At 45.6% G+C, this 20,077-nt stretch overlaps 1 protein-coding gene across 2 annotated transcripts in view; it reads right to left on the bottom strand.

The window, feature by feature from the left end:
* The window catches only part of LOC126457120 (GTPase-activating protein), a 132,987-nt gene that overhangs the window by 88,095 nt on the left and 24,815 nt on the right, over window positions 1-20,077 (bottom strand). For both annotated transcript variants that reach the window (XM_050093174.1, XM_050093175.1), the window contains exons 5-6: window positions 5,065-5,221; window positions 1,970-2,160 (exon numbers count right to left, since the gene is read on the bottom strand). In XM_050093174.1, coding sequence (XP_049949131.1) covers window positions 1,970-2,160; window positions 5,065-5,221 — 348 coding nt within the window. The remainder of the gene's footprint in view (window positions 1-1,969; window positions 2,161-5,064; window positions 5,222-20,077) is intronic.

Raw genomic sequence — 20,077 nt, 5'->3', positions numbered from 1 at the left:
TGTTAACTCCTGCCCACAAAGTTTTCCATGTGAGTGTACGTACATGAACAATTGACGGAAACATTTTATTTTGTCAGGTGTTTCCGTGTCCGCTGGCATGTGAACAATTTGTGCCATCATGTTTATCACACAAATTTTTCAGAATTTGGCACAATGGGTGGTGAAATGGAGGAAAGTATGTGACAATCTAGATATGTTTAATCAACTTAAATAACAATGACTGCACTGGGCAGTAAAAAAAATAGATTTTGCCATCTGGCTCTCACCTTAATGAGTACTGTATCCAGCCCTGATTAAAAAAAAAAAAAAAAGACAGTTATCAAGTACACATTATCAAAACTGCAACTGATCACTGTGGTTAATGCCCAGCACTGATCAGACTTCAGCACTGTCTCACAAAGATGTAGAACGTGAACCAAATTGAAATCCCTGTAATGTTGTCTCGGGAGTTGTTGGACAATGAAGACTTTATCCAGTTGATGCCATAGCAAATCACAGATTACACCAATGCTTTTTGTTGTTACTCAGTATTAGCCTCAAAAACATTATTTTTCTGTCCAGTGAGCTTATACTTCCAACAGAAAACAGAAATACCTCTTATTTGGCATTCAATAATTAATTCTCGTGCTTAATACCCCCCTCCTCATGAACATAACTTCTTTCTGTCAGTATTTGTCGCAACAATACATGTCCTCTAGGCCTTTTTTTTTTTTTTTTTTTTTAAAAAAATGGAAGTTGGAGCAGTTTCTTTGAAGTTCAAACCCATGTTTCAACTGTGTGTGAAGAAGCCAACTGATCAATGGGTGGGACATAATATAGGTGCTGAAACACACTCCATGCAGCTGTCATTCTGTCACCATGATGGCAATATACACTCACGACAACCTCATGCTGTGCACCACCCTACTTCAACTGAATGTCTGCTGATACTGACCACTTACAAGGCTCCCAACATCTACTTCAAATGTTCCAATTCTTGGTGCCAACCTTTGCTATCTCATCTTATCCCGACTGAGGTACAAGTAGCAAATCACTCTCTTTTTGATCCCACATCAAATATCACATCTGTACCTCACTTAAATAAATTTAATAAACAAATACAAAAAATAATTAATTACTATACACTGAGTGTGGCACAGTCACAAGCAGTATTCAATACTGGTAGAGAGGTACATGACAATTACATCTACATCTACATTTATACTCCGCAAGCCACCCAACGGTGTGTGGTGGATGGCACTTTATGTGCCACTGTAATTACCTACCTTTCCTGTTCCACTCACGTACGGTTCGCGGGAAGAATGACTGCCGGAAAGCCTCCATGCGGTCTCGAATGTCTCTAATTTTACATTCGTGATCTCCTCGGGAGGTATAAGTAGGGGGAAGCAATATATTCGATACCTCATCCAGAAACGCACCCTCTCAAAACCTGGACAGCAAGCTACACCACGATGCAGAGCGCCTCTCTTGAAGAGTCTGCAACTTGAGTTTGCTAAACATCTCCGTAACGCTATCACGCTTACCAAATAACGCTGTGACGAAACACACCGCTCTTCTTTGGATCTTCTCTATCTCCTCTGTCAACCCAACCTGGTACGGATCCCACACTGATGAGCAATACTGAAGTATAGGCCGAATGAGTGTTTTGTAACCCACCTCCTTTGTTGATGGACTACATTTTCTAAGGACTCTCCCAATGAATCTCAACCTGGCACCCGCCTTACCAACAATTAATTTTATATGATCATTCCACTTCAAATCGTTCCGTACACATACTCCCAGATATTTTACAGAAGTAACTGCTACCAGTGTTTGTTCCACTATCATATAATCATACAATAAAGGCTCCTTCTTTCTATGTATTCGCAATACATTACATTTGTCTATGTTAAGGCTCAGTTGGCACTTCCTGCACCAAGTGCCTATCCGCATTGACAAAAATACTCGTTCACAGTTGTTATTTACTAACCATGCATTTGTACTTGCTAACTGCTGCTGTTGCTGCTCCCTCAAAGGTATGCGAACTTCTCCAAGAAATACATTGTCTGACATCCCTGGTGCATCATGCCACAGGCTCACACGAAGTTCATTGAATTCAACATCTTCTTGCTGAATTGAATATGTATCCCTGTCATGATTCTGGCCACGCAAACCTGGAAGCTACAAACACAAAATTCAGTTAAGGAATGTTTAATGTTTAGGTTCAAGACAGTTGTTAACAGGACATTAAACAGAAAAATGTACAACTATTTCCAGGCTGACTGGGAAGAATCTCAACATAGATGTATTCAACGAAACACAGGCCAAGCAGTAAGCCATCGCCAACATCTAAAGTGAACATTTAGTTATACATACATCAGTCAATGCAAACACTTAAATAATTACAGCACTGCAGAATATGGTGGGCACTGTTAAAATATAAAATTTTATTGTACTCTGTCACCACTACTCCCTTCACATTTTTGATGTAGCAAGAGCTGCTCCTGCCCATTCAGATCATGTGTATGCATTCACGTTCTTATTTACACTCAAATATAATGATAATGAGTTACTCTTCCACAGTTATTACTTATTTTTACCTGTGCTTTGAAAATGTCAGGATGGCAATGACATGTGTAGTGCAGATAAAGACCTTAGACAACTGGCATTAAAATCATTTCCTCTACTTTTTACAAGAAGATTAAGCCCTCATACGACTACTAGATAAACATTTGGTAATTCTAATTTTCATCCGGGGTTTGGATATTACAAAACAGAAAATGACACCATTTAATGCACACTTAACTAAATAGCAGACATTCAGCACAATGTAGGCACTCAGGTGTATGTGTGTGTGTGTGTGTGTGTGTGTGTGTGTGTGTGTGTGTGTGGAGGGGGGGGGGATGCATGTTCGTGTTTGCGTGCACATATGTGTAATGATTTCTTCCAAATGCTTGCAAAGTTTTCATCTATCTTGTGTGTGCACCTGTCAACGACTATTCAGTGAATGGTCTCCTTTACTTCAAATTATTTACAATCTGCCTGAACTTTCCTTATTATATGTAAAATCTTTTATAGGCACATGTACACATTGCCTTTCATACTTGCTAACTGCTGCTGTTGCTGTTTCCTCAAAATATCAAACACATTACAGAATGTCAGAGCTTTTGATGCACCTATTCAAGCAGCTACTTGAAATACAGTTAAATATGCGAATTAATATCGAATGCTATATTAGGCCACTTAGTTTTTAAATTACTCCACATGTAAATAATTTATTCCCACGTCAACAGCATTTCCAGAATGGCCTTTCAAGCTCTTGCTACTATTTGGAACACCAATGATAGTACTCTGAAGTTCATCACTGTCTGCTTCCAATAGAAATGTCCCATTCAATACCCAATTTACATTTTTTGTGTCATCAAACACTGAATTGGTACTATGCTTTAGTTTGTGTGTTTTCATACACACTTTTATTAATTCCATCAGAACATGAAATTTATCAATCCCTAACAGTTGCTTAGCAAAATCATTTTCTAGTTCCCCTAGTTTAGCTGTTCAACAGTATATTTTTGTGTTTACCATTTTGTTTTAGCCCCAATAGTTTGTGTAACTTTTCCATATATCCAATTAAATCTCAGTAAATATTCAGAATGCATAAGATGTTTATTATTCTCCTCGTTCCTAAGGGGAAGGGTTATCTTGTAAAAGTCTCTCTCCCTTTATACACAAACAAAACGAGGATTCCTGGTACCTATAACACACAATGATCTAGCAACATAAACTTAAGCACTGTGAACACTGTTGCAGTCAGAGGACCAACAGTAAACTCTAATTCTCACCTTACAGCTCTATTACAGATAACCAAAATCCAAAGCTGAGGTTTTTCAGATTAAAGAACAAACACAGGGGAATATGTTTTAGCCTCCTCTAAATGCAGCTATGGCCTCTGATGATCTATTGGGTGCCTACAATAACAGAGAACTGTGTTCACGAAATAGCTGGTGGCACTGCCAAGGACAGTGCAGTTGCTACTGCCTGTACTGCTTAAAATGAAGGTTGGCAGAAAACAGTAAAACAACAAAAAGGAACTTAATAGAATGAGTTCCTGCAGGAAGACATTGATGTCACAGTGACAGTTTTCTTGTGGCCACTTGTCTGTTCACTTGCATGCAGGTCTTATGGAGTTATTAAATGATGAACATAAGCAACCAATTAAGCATCAATTTCTAACTACAAGCTGCCAATGGCCTGTCTGCCAGTAAGCTCAGCCCAAAGAGACAGGCAGTAGCTCCACTACAACTGACTCCTACCAATTAAACGAACAACCCCAAAAGAATTGCCTTCTGACAATGATTTTCTGTAGGGAAGCACTGCCCATTACAGAGCGCTAATTTGCTATTGTCTGCCAATTATCTGACTGAATAATAGAAACAATAGCCTCCCATATAATTGCCCCCCCCTCCAACCTCTTGTCTTTAAGACAGTCTAAGGACATCCTACAATAATGACACTGGTTATCAGATAACTATCAATACACAGGGAAAACCACCTTTTTAAGAATGCAGCAATTTCTTTGCTCTAAAGGAAACACTCACTTCTGTTTTAGAGTTCTTATATATTTTCATAAAAAAACAAGGCAGACTGGCTAATAGAACTTTACCAAATTGACACTGACCATGGAAACCTAAACACACATACCCACAACGTGGTCAATCACAACTTTAATCTGCTTCTACCTTCAAGCTCCATACATCTACTGATTTTTAATTTCTAACATAATTTTGTGGAACTACATTTCAGGTGCTTTGCAACCTAGTTGAATTTCTTTTGTATGTTACAATGCATACAATTTTTCCAGCAGATTGCAAGAAACTATCTGTCGTAAATTGTTCATTCACTGAACTGATCAGTTTTGCTGAAACTTATCATAGTGTAAGTACACAGTTGAAGGTTATTTTAAAAAAGATGACAACTTATGAATTTGGACAACTACATTGCCTGCACTTAATATTTATGACAAAAAGTTCCTGGTAAAGAATGAAATGTATATTCCCTGTAATACAGACGTACTGTGACACTCACTTCAAATGTCAAGACTTCGTCGAACAGAGGGGAAACAGTTTTTTTCTTAACTTTTGTTTTCCTTGTTTCTTGCTTGCCATTAGAGTAGCACATAGTTACAGTTGCAAATGGATCACAGTTTCCATTTTTTATTGTCAGGTCACTGCACTCAATAAGCCTGCCAGCAAAGAAAGAGAAAACACAATGATAAATAAGAAACAACAACAACAACAACTACTACTACTACTACTACTACTACTAATAATAATAATAATAATAATAATAATAATAATACAGGAATTATAATGAAACTTAATTTTTAAATTACCTAACAATATCATACATAATTTAATCAGAAGGACATAATATCGGTACAGGACACTTTGAAAATTAATGGAAAATAAAAAATGAATACATCTAACAATGTTACACAAGAACACCATATTTGTTTGAGCACCGACAGTAGGTGAGAAGTAAGGCCCTTTACAACTAGCAAAATTAAGCAATTAGCAGAATGTCAGTGCTGCCATATTGTGAGTTGCTAGGAGGCAGGCTAGTCCTCTGGAAGGATAACCCAAAACGGAGTTTGCTTTGTTTTAGGGCATAAACAAAGAGGGTCATATGTGCCCACATCAGAACTGGAGAACAAGGGGAGGGGGAAACAGGTGCTCGGAGAAAGGTCCATAAAATACTCCATAGAGAAACAGAGATCCTGAACTAAAGGTTAAATGTCCTTCGGCATATTGCTACGACAGATAAAAAGTAAAACGTGGTTGACAAGCCACACGTCATTTGCTAAAACAGCTGATAGCTCAGATGGTAAACATAAATTGGAATGAAACTTCCTGGCAGATTAAAACTGTGTGCCCGACCGAGACTCGAACTCGCCCGCACTTGCCCGCGAAAGGCAAAGGTCCCGAGTTCGAGTCTCAGTCGGGCACACAGTTTTAATCTGCCAGGAAGTTTCATATCAGCGCACACTCCGCTGCAGAGTGAAAATCTCATTCTGGATAAATTGGAATGTAAGTGGTTAAAATACGCATTCCATCAGTAAATGGCGAACTGTCAAAGATTGAGGGCAATGACCACAAAATGGTGGGGAGCATCACTTAACAAATGGCAATGGCTAAAAAAACAATGCCCAATATATGACTTTGCTAAAATGATCTCCTTATGCCAATATGGCCAAGAGGAGATCGTCCATGCTGCTGGGAGAGGTTTAATTTCCTGGAGCTTGTTTCCATGAAGGGTGGACCAGTGGTGATGCTTGTGGTATCAACGTTTGATACCATACTTGTTAGGGGTTGCAGACATCAACAACGGTCCATAATAGATATCGTTGCACCTGCAAGTCGTGACTAGTGTCACTGCGCGGCTTGTGACAAGTATCTAGCGAGCTCTTGTCCACTCTTGCTCGGGATGTCAACTAGGAATGTAGCAGAGCCTTCAGCTGATAGGAAGCAACATCTAACAAGGCGCTTACTCAAGTCTGGCATAATTAATGCCTCTCTAGATATGTTTGTAATTAAATGTATGCAGCATATGAAGAAGCCTGTAACACAAGTTAAGCACAATATATATTATTTTTTACCAACGACTACTAATTTTTCAGTCATTGCAGATACAAACCATGCAGCCAGCTCCTTACTGACTTCACTGTCAAACCTGCAATATATGTTCCTATTTAACATTGACCACCTGTCATCATAACAACTGCCAATGAGAATCATAACAAATGGTGACGAGGATAATAGTTCAGTTCTTTTTAGGAAAGTTGAGCAGTGACAGCAGAGTTGATTCATCGATAAATCGGAGAAGACGTTTATTTCATTTGTGTCTGGATTATTTCTAGAGTATGTACCGGGCTGCGCCACCCATCCTCTCCAATTTGTATGACTGATGTGTGCAGGAAATTTTTTCCTACTCCCGATTGTGATTCTTTGATTTATTTGTGATGGCAAATCTGGGGGAACAAAATGTACTGGCAGAACTGTTACTATTGCAGAATCAGCAGTCCAGTGCACTACTACAGGCCTTGGGACAGCTCGTCCAGGGACAACAACAAACTGTGTCACATGTACTGGCTGCACAGGAGCTGACCGTACAGCGGGCCACAGCACTGCCGTTTTGCACGTTCAACGCCAGTGTAGAGAGCTGGAAGGAGTGGCAGGTGCAGTTTTCACACCATCTGGCTGCAAACAACATTCAAGGTAAAACGAGGCTGCATGTGCTTTTATCTTGTGTTGGTGTGGCCTCTCCTCAAACTATTCCCAAGAAGTTTGGCAGAACAGTACAGTTACAAAGACCTTGTTAAAGCATTGACCAATTACTACAAGGAGAATATAAACATTCTGACAAAAAGGTACGCATTTTTCCGCACAAAACGTGCACCTCAGCAGAATTACTGTGAGTAGGTAGCAACTTTGCAAGGCCTCAATCATGACTGTGAATTTTCATGTTCTTGTGGAATATCATATTCTGACATCATGGTACGGGACACTATTGCGCAAAACGTGTCAGGCACACGCATTAGAGAGCAAATTCTTAAATTATCCAGCCCCACTTTAGAACAAGTGGTGGACATTTTGGACAGACAGGACACTTTGAACTTTGCTGCAAATTCTTTGGAATCAATTCCTGTTGTCTGTCAGGTTAGCAAGCCAGCTGTGCGCACATCGCATATACATGCCGCTGTGCTGACTCAGCACACACCGGCCCAATTCACTTCCAGGAAATGGACACCTGTTAAGTGCCGGCTGCAGCTGCCCGTGTTGCTATCATGCCCGCAGTGTAATTCCAAGCACTCGCACCAGAATTGCCCATCGCAAAAGGCCGTGTGTCATTTTTGCAACAAAGCGGGACATGTCTAGGCAGTGTGCTTAAAAAGACAGAACTCTGAAAAACATTATCACGTTTCCGGACAAAGTAGATTCCGCCGGAACGGTTCCTGCAATAAGACTTCCTATCACAACGAGCCACATGCAATGGAAATAAATGTTGTAAATTCTCCTCCAGTACCGGTGACTTTGCCCGATTGTGACACTTTTGTTCGTGATGATAGTGCACGCTGACGAAAGAAGTCCTGCCACGCCCGATCTGCCTGTCATCATTTGTCAGTGAACATTGCTTCTCAGAACGACATTTTTCGCCGACGGCAGTACTAACTTTTTGTCGACTTGCACATTCAAAATCATACGATTCTTTTCAGTTGGACACTGGAGCGTCTGTTTCACTAATGAATCATAAAACTTACGAATTGTGGAGTTCACCTCCATTGCGTAATGTAAATGTTACGTTAGCTACCTACAGTGGTCAAAGTATGGACTGTGTAGTTTGACAGCGACAAACCATGGACAAACTCAGGTGATTTCTTTTCATGTACTGTGTTCACCATCATCTGTAAATATTTTTGGTCTTGATTTATTTGATGTATTCTCCTTCAATGTGCGCGATGACGTACTAGCCGTCACTAAAAGTGTTCCCACAAACAGTGTTTCTCAACTATGTCAAGAGTTTGCTGACATTTTTTCGCCAGGTTTAGGTTGCACGAACAATTTTCAGGCGCATATTCAATTGAAGGACAATGCACAGCCTAAATGTTTTCGCACTCGCACAGTGCCTCACATGCTTCAAGACAAAGTTGCTCAAACATTGCATGAACTTGAGGATCAAGGGGTAATTGAACTGGTGAAAGAATCGTTATGGACATCACCATTGGTTATCTTAACGAAACCATCATCAGGCAAATTGCGGCTGTGCATGGATATTAAAGCCACTGTCAATCCTCAACTTGTTGCAACATTTCCTTTGCCACGTCCAGAAGACTTGTTAGACAAATTGTGTCCAGGCAAATATTTTTCTACATTAGATTTGCAAGATGCCTATCTTCAGATTCTTGTGGATGAAGAATCCCATAAGATTCTCATCGTGAATACGCACTTAGGTCTCTACAAATTTAAAAGGCTTCCGTTCGGATGTGCCTCCGCACCAGCACTATTTCAGCAGTACTTACAGACTCTTTGTGTGTCGATTCCTTCAGTGTGTAATTACCTACATGACACCGTAGTTTCTGGTCCTATGCTGCAAGAACATTTGCAAAATTTGAGACAGTTTTTTGAAGTGCTCTGAGAAAATGGACTTAGATTCAATAAGGACAAGTGTACATTTTTCAGAACAGTTATCTTACTTGGGACATGTGATAAACTCTCAAGGCATCCATCCAAGTCTGGATCATTTAAGAGAAATCTCAGAGCTACCAGCACCCAAGACGGTTAAAGAATTGCAATCAGTTCTAGGCAAGCTCAATTATTATCACAAGTTTTTGCGTAACGTATTATTTCTTGCAGCACCATCACATTGACTGTGTCGAAAGAACGTTCCGTTCATTTGGTCGCCTGAATGTGAACGTGCCTCTGAGCAGCTTAAACCTGCCTTGTTATCTATCACATGTCTTACGCCCTTCGATCCTGTGAAACCTCTTGTCCTCATGGTTGACACTTCTGATTTCAGGATAGGAGCTGTTCTGGTTCACAAATTTGGTTTGCGCGACCGTCCGATCGCACTTGCATCAAAGCTACTCTCCTCTGTGCAGTGTAACTATTCGCAGATCAAGAAGGAAGTGCTCACTTTGATTTTTGGAGTTACAAAATTCCACAACTTCTTATATGGTCGCAAGTTTACAGTTCACCAACCATAAGCCTTTGACGTCTTTGTTTCACCCGTCAAAGCCCGTGTCTCCGCGTATGGCTAAAATATTTATTTGCTGGTCACTATTTTTGTCGCATTACCATTATGACATGTTGTATCGGCTTACTGCCCAGCACTGTAACGCCGACGTTTTATCCCGATTGCCAATAGCTAAAGACACGCTGTATGACTCTTCCGATCAGGCTTGTATGTTCATCGATGTGGTGGTGGTGGTGGTGGTTGTTGGGATGTTTAAGGGGGACTAAACAGCAAAGGTCATCAGTCCCCCATTCCAAAAACAGGCGAGCCGAAAATGTGCGGAGCAGGTAAAAACCAAAGGGGGGGGGAGGAGACTCCCCCCCCCCCCAGGCACTAAAAGAACACAAATGCAGCAACAAACACTACAGACAAGAAGAGTACAGATGGACACCAGACAGAAAGAAACAGAAGAAAAGAAGATGGCCGGACACTGGTTGACTGACCACAAGAACAAAAAAAAAGGGAAAGAGTCAACCATCCGACGACACACCAAAACAGCAACAAATATTGAGAGACGTGAGGACAAAAGACACAGAAAGGGAAAGGTGCAGGACCGCCCTAAATGGAAGCATAAAAAGGACTGCCACGGATAAAATTTAAAACGTTGTCAGCCATGGAGGCATCGTCACATAAAACCAAAGGCAAAGTGCCCGGGAGATTAAAAGGCTGCCGGAGGGTGCGCAGTCGGGGACACTCCAGCAAAATGTGGGCGACCGTCAGCCGGAACCCACACCGACACAGGGGGGGATCCTCCTGACGCAAAAGATGACCGTGCGTCACGTAGGTATGGCCTATGCGCAGCCGACACAGGATGACAGAGTCCCTGCGAGAAGCCCGCAGGGAGGAGCGCCACACATCGGTCGTCCCCTTGACAGCCCGCAGTTTATTCGGGGATGTCATGCCACGCCACTCAGCAGTCCACATCTCAAGCACCTTAAGGCGCAACACCAGCTGCTGATCGCGAGCCGTGAGGCCGATTTCCAAAGCTGGGGCGTCGATCGCCCCTTTGGCCAGCTTGTCGACACGTTCGTTCCCCGGGATGCCAATGTGACCTGGCGTCCAAATAAAGACCACCGAACGACTAGAGCGGGTAATGGTGGAAACAGACTTCTGAATAGAGGACACCAGAGGAGAAGAGGTATAGCAGCGGTCGATGGCCTGGAGGCTGCTCAGGGAGTCACTGCAGATGACGATGGACGTACCTGAACAGGAACGCATATGCTCAAGAGCGCGCAATATGGCCACCAGCTCTGCAGTAAAAATACTGCAGCCAGCAGGCAAGGAGCGCTGTTCAACATGGGCAGCGTGAGCAAAAGTGTAGGAAGTGCGACCATCAACCAGGGAACCATCAGTGTAGACAGTCTCACAGCCCGAAAAGGAGGCGAGGAGCGCAAGAAAACGGCGACGGAAGGCCACAGGCGGAACCGAGTCCTTGGGTCCCTGTGCCAAGTCCAGACGGATGGATGGCCGGGGGAAACACCAGGGAGGCGTAGGTGCACGGACCCGGAAGGGAGGCAGAAGAGGGAAAGACCCCAGTTCCGACAGCAGGGACTGGATGCGGACAGCTATGGAAAGCCCAGACCTAGGTCGCCGTTCGGGCAGATGGAGGACCATGGCAGGGAAAAGCAGGCGACGATTGGGATGGCCCAGCGAGCAACGCACGTGGACAGCATAGTCGGCGAGCAGTCGATGGCGGCGAATCCGCAGCGGGGGAACCCCGGCCTCCACCAGTAGACTATCCACGGGGCTCGTACGAAAAGCGCCAGTTGCAAGCCGAACCCCACAGTGGTGTATGGGGTCTAACAACTTCAACACTGAGGGCAATGCAGACCCATAGGCCAGGCTGCCATAATCAAGCCTGGACTGCACAAGGGCTCTGTATAACTGCAACAGCGTGCAGCGATCCGCACCCCAAGAGGTGTGGCTCAGGCAGCGGAGTGTGTTGAGGAGCCGCCAGCACTTTTGCTTCAGCTGAGTAATATGAGGATCCCATGTGAGCCGCGCATAAAAGACAAGGCCTAAGAAGCGGCAAGTGTCCACCACGTCAAGCAGGTGGCCGTCGAGGTAAAGTTCAGGATGAGGGTGGACCGTCCGATGCCTGCAGAAGTGCATAACTAGAGTATTGGCTGCAGAGAACTGAAAACCATGAGTCAGAGCCCATGATGCTGCCTTGCGAACGGCTACTTGCAGCCTGCGTTCGGCGACTCCCGTAGTCGTGGAGCTAAATGAGATGCAGAAGTCGTCGGCATACAAAGAAGGAGACACCGACGACCCCACAGCTGCAGCCAGACCACCAATGGCCACTAGAAATAAGGAGACGCTCAACACCGAGCCCTGCGGGACCCCATTTTCTTGTATATAAGATGAACTAGAGGCAGCACCCACTTGCACCCGGAAAGAGCGGCGCAATAAAAAGGTTTGAAGAAAAGCCGGGAGCTGACCACGAAGTCCCCACTCATCCAAAGTAGCAAGGATGTGATGCCTCCATGTGGTGTCATAAGCCTTCCGCAGATCAAAAAAGACAGCAACGAGATGCTGTCGTCGGGCAAAGGCCGTATGGATAGCAGATTCCAGCCGCACCAAATTGGCCGCTGCAGACCGGCCCCGACAGAAGCCACCCTGGGATGGAGCGAGGAGACCGCGCGAATCAAGGACCCAACACAAACGCCGCCCCACTATACGTTCGAGTAATTTGCACAAAACGTTGGTGAGGGTAATGGGACGATAGCTGTCCACCACCAGTGGGTCCGCACCGGGCTTCAAGATGGGGACAATAAGACCCTCTCGCCATTGCGACGGGAACACGCCCTCGCTCCAAATGCGGTTAAAGATGGTGAGGATGTGTCTCTGGCAGTCCCTCGAGAGATGCTTCAGCATCTGTGCGTGGATGCAGTCTGGTCCTGGTGCCGTATCAGGGCAGTCGGCGATGGCAGCGAGGAATTCCCTCTCGCTGAAAGGAGCATTGTATTTTTCAGAACGACGTGTGTGGAACGATAACGGCGTCTGCTCGGCTCGCTCCTTTAGAGAGCGAAAGGCGGGGGGATAAGTAGCAGTCGCAGAGCTCTGAGCAAAGTGCGCAGCAAGGTGTTCAGCAATGGCGGCAGCGTCCGTGTGGACAGCGCCGTCCAAGGAGATCCCAGGGACACCCAAAGGGGGCTGGTATCCATAAATCCGCCGGATCCGGGACCACACGACCGAGGGGGAGACACGGGAGCCCAAGGATGAGACATACCTCTCCCAGCACTCCTGCTTACACCGTGCGATAAGGCGACGGGCCAAGGCACGGAGCTTCTTAAAGGCGATGAGGGTCTCTAGAGACGGGTGCCGCCTATGACACTGGAGAGCCCACCTACGGTCGCGAATAGCCTCGGCAATCTCCGGCGACCACCAGGGGACAGCCTTCCTCCGAGGGAGTCCAGAAGAGCGGGGGATGGCAGCCTCGGCCACTGAAATGATGGACGTGGTTAAGACACGGACCACCTCGTCAATGTCACCCTGTGGGGGAGACTCAATGGTTGCAGCAGAAGTAAAAGCCGGCCAGTCAGCCCAGTGGAGAGCCCAGCGGGGCAGGCGCCCAGAAGAATGACACTGGGGCAGTGACAAATAGATGGGAAAATGGTCACTACCACACAGGTCAGGATGCACTCTCCAGTGGAGGGATGGGACAAGTCCGGGGCTGCAAAGAGAGAGATCGATGGCCGAGAACGAGCCGTGGGCCACACTGAAATGCGTGGGAGCACCGGTTTTCAAGAGGCTAAGGTCGAGCTGAGCCAACAAATGCTCCACGGTACGACCGCGGTCATCAGAGACAGTCCCACCCCATAGAGGGTTGTGGGCATTGAAATCGCCCAGCAACAAGAAAGGTGGCGGCAATTGGGTTTTCAGTGCAGCCAGGACAGGCAGCGCGACATCACCATCCGATGGAAGGTAAAGACTGCAGACGGTAATAGCCCGCGACGTCCCCACCCTAACAGCGACAGCCTCTAAAGCTGTTTGTAGAGGGACAGACTCGCTGTGAAGAGAGTTAAGAACGTAGAGGCAGACGCCACCAGACACCCTTTCATAAGCTGCTCGGTTCCTATAATAACCCCGATAGCCACGGAGGGCGGGGATTTGCATTGCTGGAAACCAAGTTTCCTGCAGAGCAATGCAAAGGAAAGGATGAAGGCTGATAAGTTGGCGGAGCTCAGCCAGATGGTGGAAGAAATCGCTGCAGTTCCACTGGAGGATGGTATTGGCCATTGATGGGAAAGGCGTGAAGGGACTGGGGAGGCAGATTACGCCTCCAGGGCCCCTGCTGCTACTGAGTCACCACCTGTACAACAGCCATCCATTGCGTCCGAGGGACTGGCGAGATCCAGGTCCTCTGCGGATGCCAGAATCTCCACCTCATCTTCGGATGCAGAGTGAGAAGGTTGCGGTGGGACAGGTGCCACCGCAATGTCAGTATGCTTGGGAGCCTTTTTCTTGGTCTGCTTTGTGCGCTGTGCCTTAGGTGGTTCTGGCTGGGAGGGCTGCACCGGGTCAGTCTCAGGGACTGAAGACGACCGCGACGCCCTATGACCAGCAACCGGTGGTTGTTTCAGATACTTGCGGGTGTCTGCTGTGCCGCTGGCCGGAACTTGTGAATGGAGGTCCCCAAGGGACCCCTTCCTTGCGAGAGTAGCCGAAGAAGTCTTACGCTTCTCTGGCTGGGAAGGGGGAACTGATGTCCCCGATGGTTGGGGGGGTGTTGCTCCTGAAGTAGATGGAGCGGGAGCAACAGTGGGTTTAGGGCCCCCCACCATCAAGGGGGCAGGTGTGGGACTTCGACTCTGAGAGCTGACTGGAGCGGATGGAACTGTAGCAGGAGTGACAGTTGCGGCATAAGAAGCTGTCATGCGCACTGGATTAAGCCGATCATATTTCCGCTTCGCCTCAGTGTACGTCAGGCGGTCGAGAGTCTTGATTTCCATGATCTCCCGCTCCTTCTGCAGAATCGGACAGTCTGGCGAGCAAGGCGGATGGTGCTCTGATTTGTTGCACCCTCCACACTACGTTTCAGAGGCACAAATTCTTGCCAGATGATACTGTCTGTTTTCGTCATCCCACAGCAATCGTCGGTGGTGGAAAGGTCACATTCTTCACAATCTTGGCCGCACTATGTCATATCAGGTCCATCTGGTCAAGTGCGCAGGCATCAGAATCAGATGCGCCTCTTTAGTCATGGGGTCTCTGCCGCTTGCCCTTTGTTTCCAGTGTCGGCACTGTCGGGGCTGCCCCCGTGTGGACCTCTTCCTTGCTCTCCTTGCCCCTGGGTGCCAGCGCCACACGACAATGCGCCACCGCGGATGCCATGTCTCGCGCCGGAGTCGCCCACAGTGCCAGCATCGCTGTGGTGACCTGATGACCATATGGACCGCGTGCCTTCAACTGTGATAGGGTACAGTGACGTTCCGGTTACAACGCCGTCCACTGACGTAGAACAGTCTGCGCTTCCTGGTTTCCAGTCATTGTTGCTGGTCGAGTGCCCCAACCCGATGGAGGTCGACCTTTCAGCTCCTGCCATTGTTGTTGAAGTGCAGACACCTCATGTTGATGTGCACCCTGGAGGAGGTTTCCCGGCGTTTTCTGTCTCCCCTTGGTCCGAATGGCAGGGTGCGGGTGGGCATGCCTCGCCTGTAGTCAGGCTCCCCACCTCCTCGACTACATCAGCATGGGGTCCTCCACCCAGCGGTCGTAAGCCATATTCAACGGCCGTTCACAGATTTGCGGGGGAGGAAAGTGGTATCAACTTTTGATACCACACTCGTTAGAGGCTGCAGATATCGACCACGGGTCCATAATAGATATCATTGGACCCAGGAGTTACTGCTAGCACCGCTCCACAGCTTGTGACAAGTATCTAGCGAGCTCTCGTCTGCTCTTGCTCGGGACGTCAACTATGAATGTAGCATAGCCTTCAGATGACAGGAAGCAACCTCTAACAAGGCACCTAGTCATGAATGGCATAAGTACTGCCTCTCTAGATATGTTTGTAATTAATTGTAAGTATGCAGCATATGAAGAAGCCTGTAACACAAGTTAAGTACAATATATATTACTTTTTTATCAACAACTACTAATTATTTCAGTTGTTGCAGATACAAACTATGCTCCTTACAGACTTCACTGCCAAACCTGCAATATATGTTTCTATTTAGCATTGACCACCTGTCATCATAACAACCAGCGCCGAGAATCATAACAACGTCAAAGTGACACCATCTGCTAATAGACGGCAACACAGAGATCATTGGAGGGAATGGAAGGACTAGCGGGCTGAGGTACCAGAACTGAAGCCTTCGTAGCAGTATCAGCAGCCTTGTCTCCCCCAGGAACCCACATAAACGTCCAGTGGCTCCATCAAGAGTGAGCGAGTGACAGCTTTCCTGGACCCGCTAGTGATTAAGCAAGTTGAGATAATTTTAATTCCCCCTCTTGTTTTGCCATCTTCTTCCTTAAATTCGTTTTGTTATTTTTAACTAATTATCATTAACATAAGTGAATATAATCTGCATTTCCATAAAAGAGAAAGATTGGCCCTCAGTTTTAAAGTAAATAACACCAGATCTAATTTTGTGCTTATTTTTATGTATTAAGTGATTTTCTAATTTATTTTGACTATTCCTCGTTAGTATCGTTTGCTATAGGGTGAAATCAGTAATTGTTTCATAATGTAAATTCTATTGTTGACATATAAACAAGTATAAATTCTGTAATAATTGTAAACATTTGGAAGACAAAATACTAATAATCTTAAAGTATCTATTTGGCTATATTCGAAAACATGTTAGCAAAACCAGCCCTTCATTAACTCCAAAGTAATTAACAGTTCTGTCAAAAGTATTGTTTGCATAACTATATATATATAAATTTCACAATTTAAACAAATAATTCGACCTAACTCTTGCAGTAGAAGAAACTGTTAAAAAGAGCCAATTTCTTGATGTATTCAGTTAATTTAATGAGTTAAGTTTTAATTGTAATTTCCATAAATCAAACTTCGAACAATGTTAGTTTCAGTACTGATTATTGTGATGATATATAAGGGCCTGATTTTGGTCACTAGGCAGTTAAGTTAGCCCACGTCTGAGTTTCAGACGAGCCACATGTGCTGGTTAGAACAACAACAATGCTTCAAATTAACCGTGGAACAAGTGTTAAACAATTAAGCAGTGTGTAAAAACAGTGACAGTGTCTGCTCCATACGTACCTGATTATTCATTAGGAATGTGAACTTTGTGGCTAGGTTTTACTGCTCGTATATGTTCAACAAGAAATTATTGTAGCAGTTTGTGGAGTTTCGCCTGCTAACTATTAATGAGGTTTTTCGAAGGTTAAATAATAGTGCACTGGCCATATAACTGCGTATTATTATGGGGTTGTGTACAGTGAAATTAAAGTACTGAAAAACGTAACTGTGCATCTGTCGGTTACATCATTTAAAGATGTCAGTGTCTGAATCCACAAACCCCATTTTTCAGCCAGTGTAGCAACACAGTATGTCGACCCTCACAACAACAAATGAAGAAATAAAAGCAGGTGGAACCGCCACACGCTGCACTAAGGGATGGACGGTGTACAGCACACAGAGGCTATGAAGGGCACTGAGAGAGTCAGAGCAGATGACGCAATTGAAAAGCCTGTGTGTCTGGGTGTATTGCATGGCCTGATACAGGGTGAAGAGCTTGTCTGTAAATACTGAGCAGCGTTCCAGAAGCAAATACCGAAAAATTTCAGTGTCAATGATGAGGACACACTTGACATGACTAAGTCTGAGAGCCATGAGTGTACACAAACGTACTATTTCGAAGCTCTGTGCGAAGGTCAGTGAGGCCGGAGTAGTGTCCTTACGGCTGCACCAAGCCAAGATGATGAACGGTTCACACCCATCGGGAAAGTGCCAGGTCGCGTAAAGTTAAGCTGCCGGAGAAAGAGCTGGAAGAAAACTCCAGGAGTTAACAGAGAAGAGGGACATGCCCCATACTGGCGATCAAAGGAATCATTAAAGAAGGAGGCATAGGACAGGTGGCCACCCATGGCAGACAAACAGCATGCATATCTGCTGAGGAGGATGTCATGGCAGTAAGACAGTGGTAGTTTGGCAGCTTCTGCATACAGACTCTCAACCAGGCTAGTGTAAAAGGCACCAGTGGCCAAACGGATGACACAATAGTGGATTACAATGAGACGGCGTAAGGTGGGCAGACTTGCAGATGCATAAAAAAAACACCCACTGTCTAGTTTTGAATACAAGAACCAGTACAAATGGAGGAGGGTGGCCCAATCTGCTCCCCAGGAAGTTCCGCTGAGGACACGTAGGACATTGAGGAATGCATACAGTAGGTAGCCAGGAATGACGCATGAAAGGACCTTGAAAACTTGGTCTTTTTAAAATTCCTCAAAGAAATGGAGCACGCAGTCATGGAAGTCTCACGTGTAGAGAGTACAGAGGATATCAGTCCTCCAGCCGGTGTCCTAGGCTTTCTCCAAATCAAAAACACGGCCACACTATAGTATTCACAGAAAACATTCGTGACATGGGTTGACAAGGTGGTCAGATGCAGAAAGGCGTATGTGTTTTAAATCCGCACTGTGCAGTGATCAGTAAATCACGATACTCGAGCCACCATATAGCCAGGCATGAATCATATGTTCCATCACCTTGCAAACACAGCTGGTGTGAGAAATGGGGTAGTAGCTAGAAGGAAAGTGTTTGTCCTTACCGGGCTTAGGTATTGGTATGACAATGGATCCTTGCCAGCATTTGGGAAATGTGCCCTCTGCCCAGATGTGGTTGTACGTATTACGAAGAAATTGCTTGCCTGCAAGGGCAAAGTTCTGCAACATCTAAATGTGAACATTGTCTGGCCCTGGGGTGTAGGATCGGGATGAAGTGGGAGCATGATCTAGCTCCCTCATAGTAAAGGCGGCACTGTAGCACTCATGATTCTGAGAAGAGAAGGGTATCGCCCGAGCCTCTTCCACTCGATTTCCGATGGAGGAAGGAGGAGGGTGAGAATGGAAGGAGCTCTAAATCTGTGCAAAATAGCAGCCCAAGGTGTTGGGGATAGCAACTGGGTCCACTATGACATCATCTGCTACTGTCAGGCTGGCAATTGGGGAATGGACCTTGGGCCCAGAGAGTCGCCAGAGGTTGGCCCAAATGGCAGAAGAGAGAGTGGAACTGTTAAAAGAACTATTAAATGAAATCCCTCTAGCTTTTACACTATCTCAAAGAACATGACAACATTGTGCACCCAACTGGTTGTAACGAACACAGTTTGTCATCATAAAGGGGAAGAGCAAGGAATGGAACATTCAGCAGCGGTAAGGATAACGTTTGTAAGGTATTCTGCCTGGTCATCACAACTGGGGAAATGTGGTTCATCAAAGGATGCCAGGGAGGAGTAAAGCCTCCAGTCAGCCTTAGAAAGCTGCCATTTGGGTGTGCACGTAGGTGTGATAGGTGTTAGCAAACGGATAGCACACAGGAAATGGTCGTTCGAGTACGTCAGAGAGAATGGACCACTCGAGACAATGGGCAAGCTGGGCAATGCAGAAGGAGAGGTCCAAATGGGAATAGGTGTGCGTGAAATCTGAAAGGAACAAGGATGTTCCCATGTTAAGGCGGATGAGGTTAAATTGATTGAGAAGGTCGGCCAAGAGGGCACCTCTGTGAGATGTTCTCGGAGAGCCCCAAAGGGGGTGGTGCACATTAAAGTCACCTAGCATCAGAAAAGGGTGAGGGAGCTGCCCAATAAGCTGGAGGAAGTCTGCCTCAGTGACACTGAATGACAGGCGGATGTAAACAGTACAAAGGGAAAAGTTCAAGCGAGGAAGGAAAAGACAAACTGCAAGAACTTGAAGCTGGTTAGTCAGGGAGATGGGTTGACTATGAACGTCATCTCAGATGACAGTATGACTAACCGATGAGTGCAATGCCCTCCTCGGGGGGAAGGTCAAAGCAGACCGAGGAGAATTGCGGGAGCTCAAAATGGTCATGAGGACACCATTTTGTTTCCTGGAGGCAGAGAAAAAGCACACGTTACAATTCTAAGAGCAGCCGTAAGTCCTCTTTGTTGGACTGAAGGCCGCGACCATTACATTCGAAGATAGTGATAATGAGCAAAGGGGAGGAGGGTAAAAATGAAGGATTGTCACATTGGTGGCTGCCGAGTGCCAGCCTTCAAAGACTCACTGCTACAGGGCAGAGAGATTGGAGGATCCTGCTCCATGAGATCTACAGGTGAGTCAGCATTCTCCTTTGGTTGGTCTGTGGAGTCCA

The sequence above is a fragment of the Schistocerca serialis genome, chromosome 2, assembly GCF_023864345.2.
Source record: "Schistocerca serialis cubense isolate TAMUIC-IGC-003099 chromosome 2, iqSchSeri2.2, whole genome shotgun sequence".
Lineage (NCBI taxonomy): Eukaryota > Metazoa > Arthropoda > Insecta > Orthoptera > Acrididae > Schistocerca > Schistocerca serialis.
This window is presented reverse-complemented; position numbering and strand designations above follow the sequence as displayed.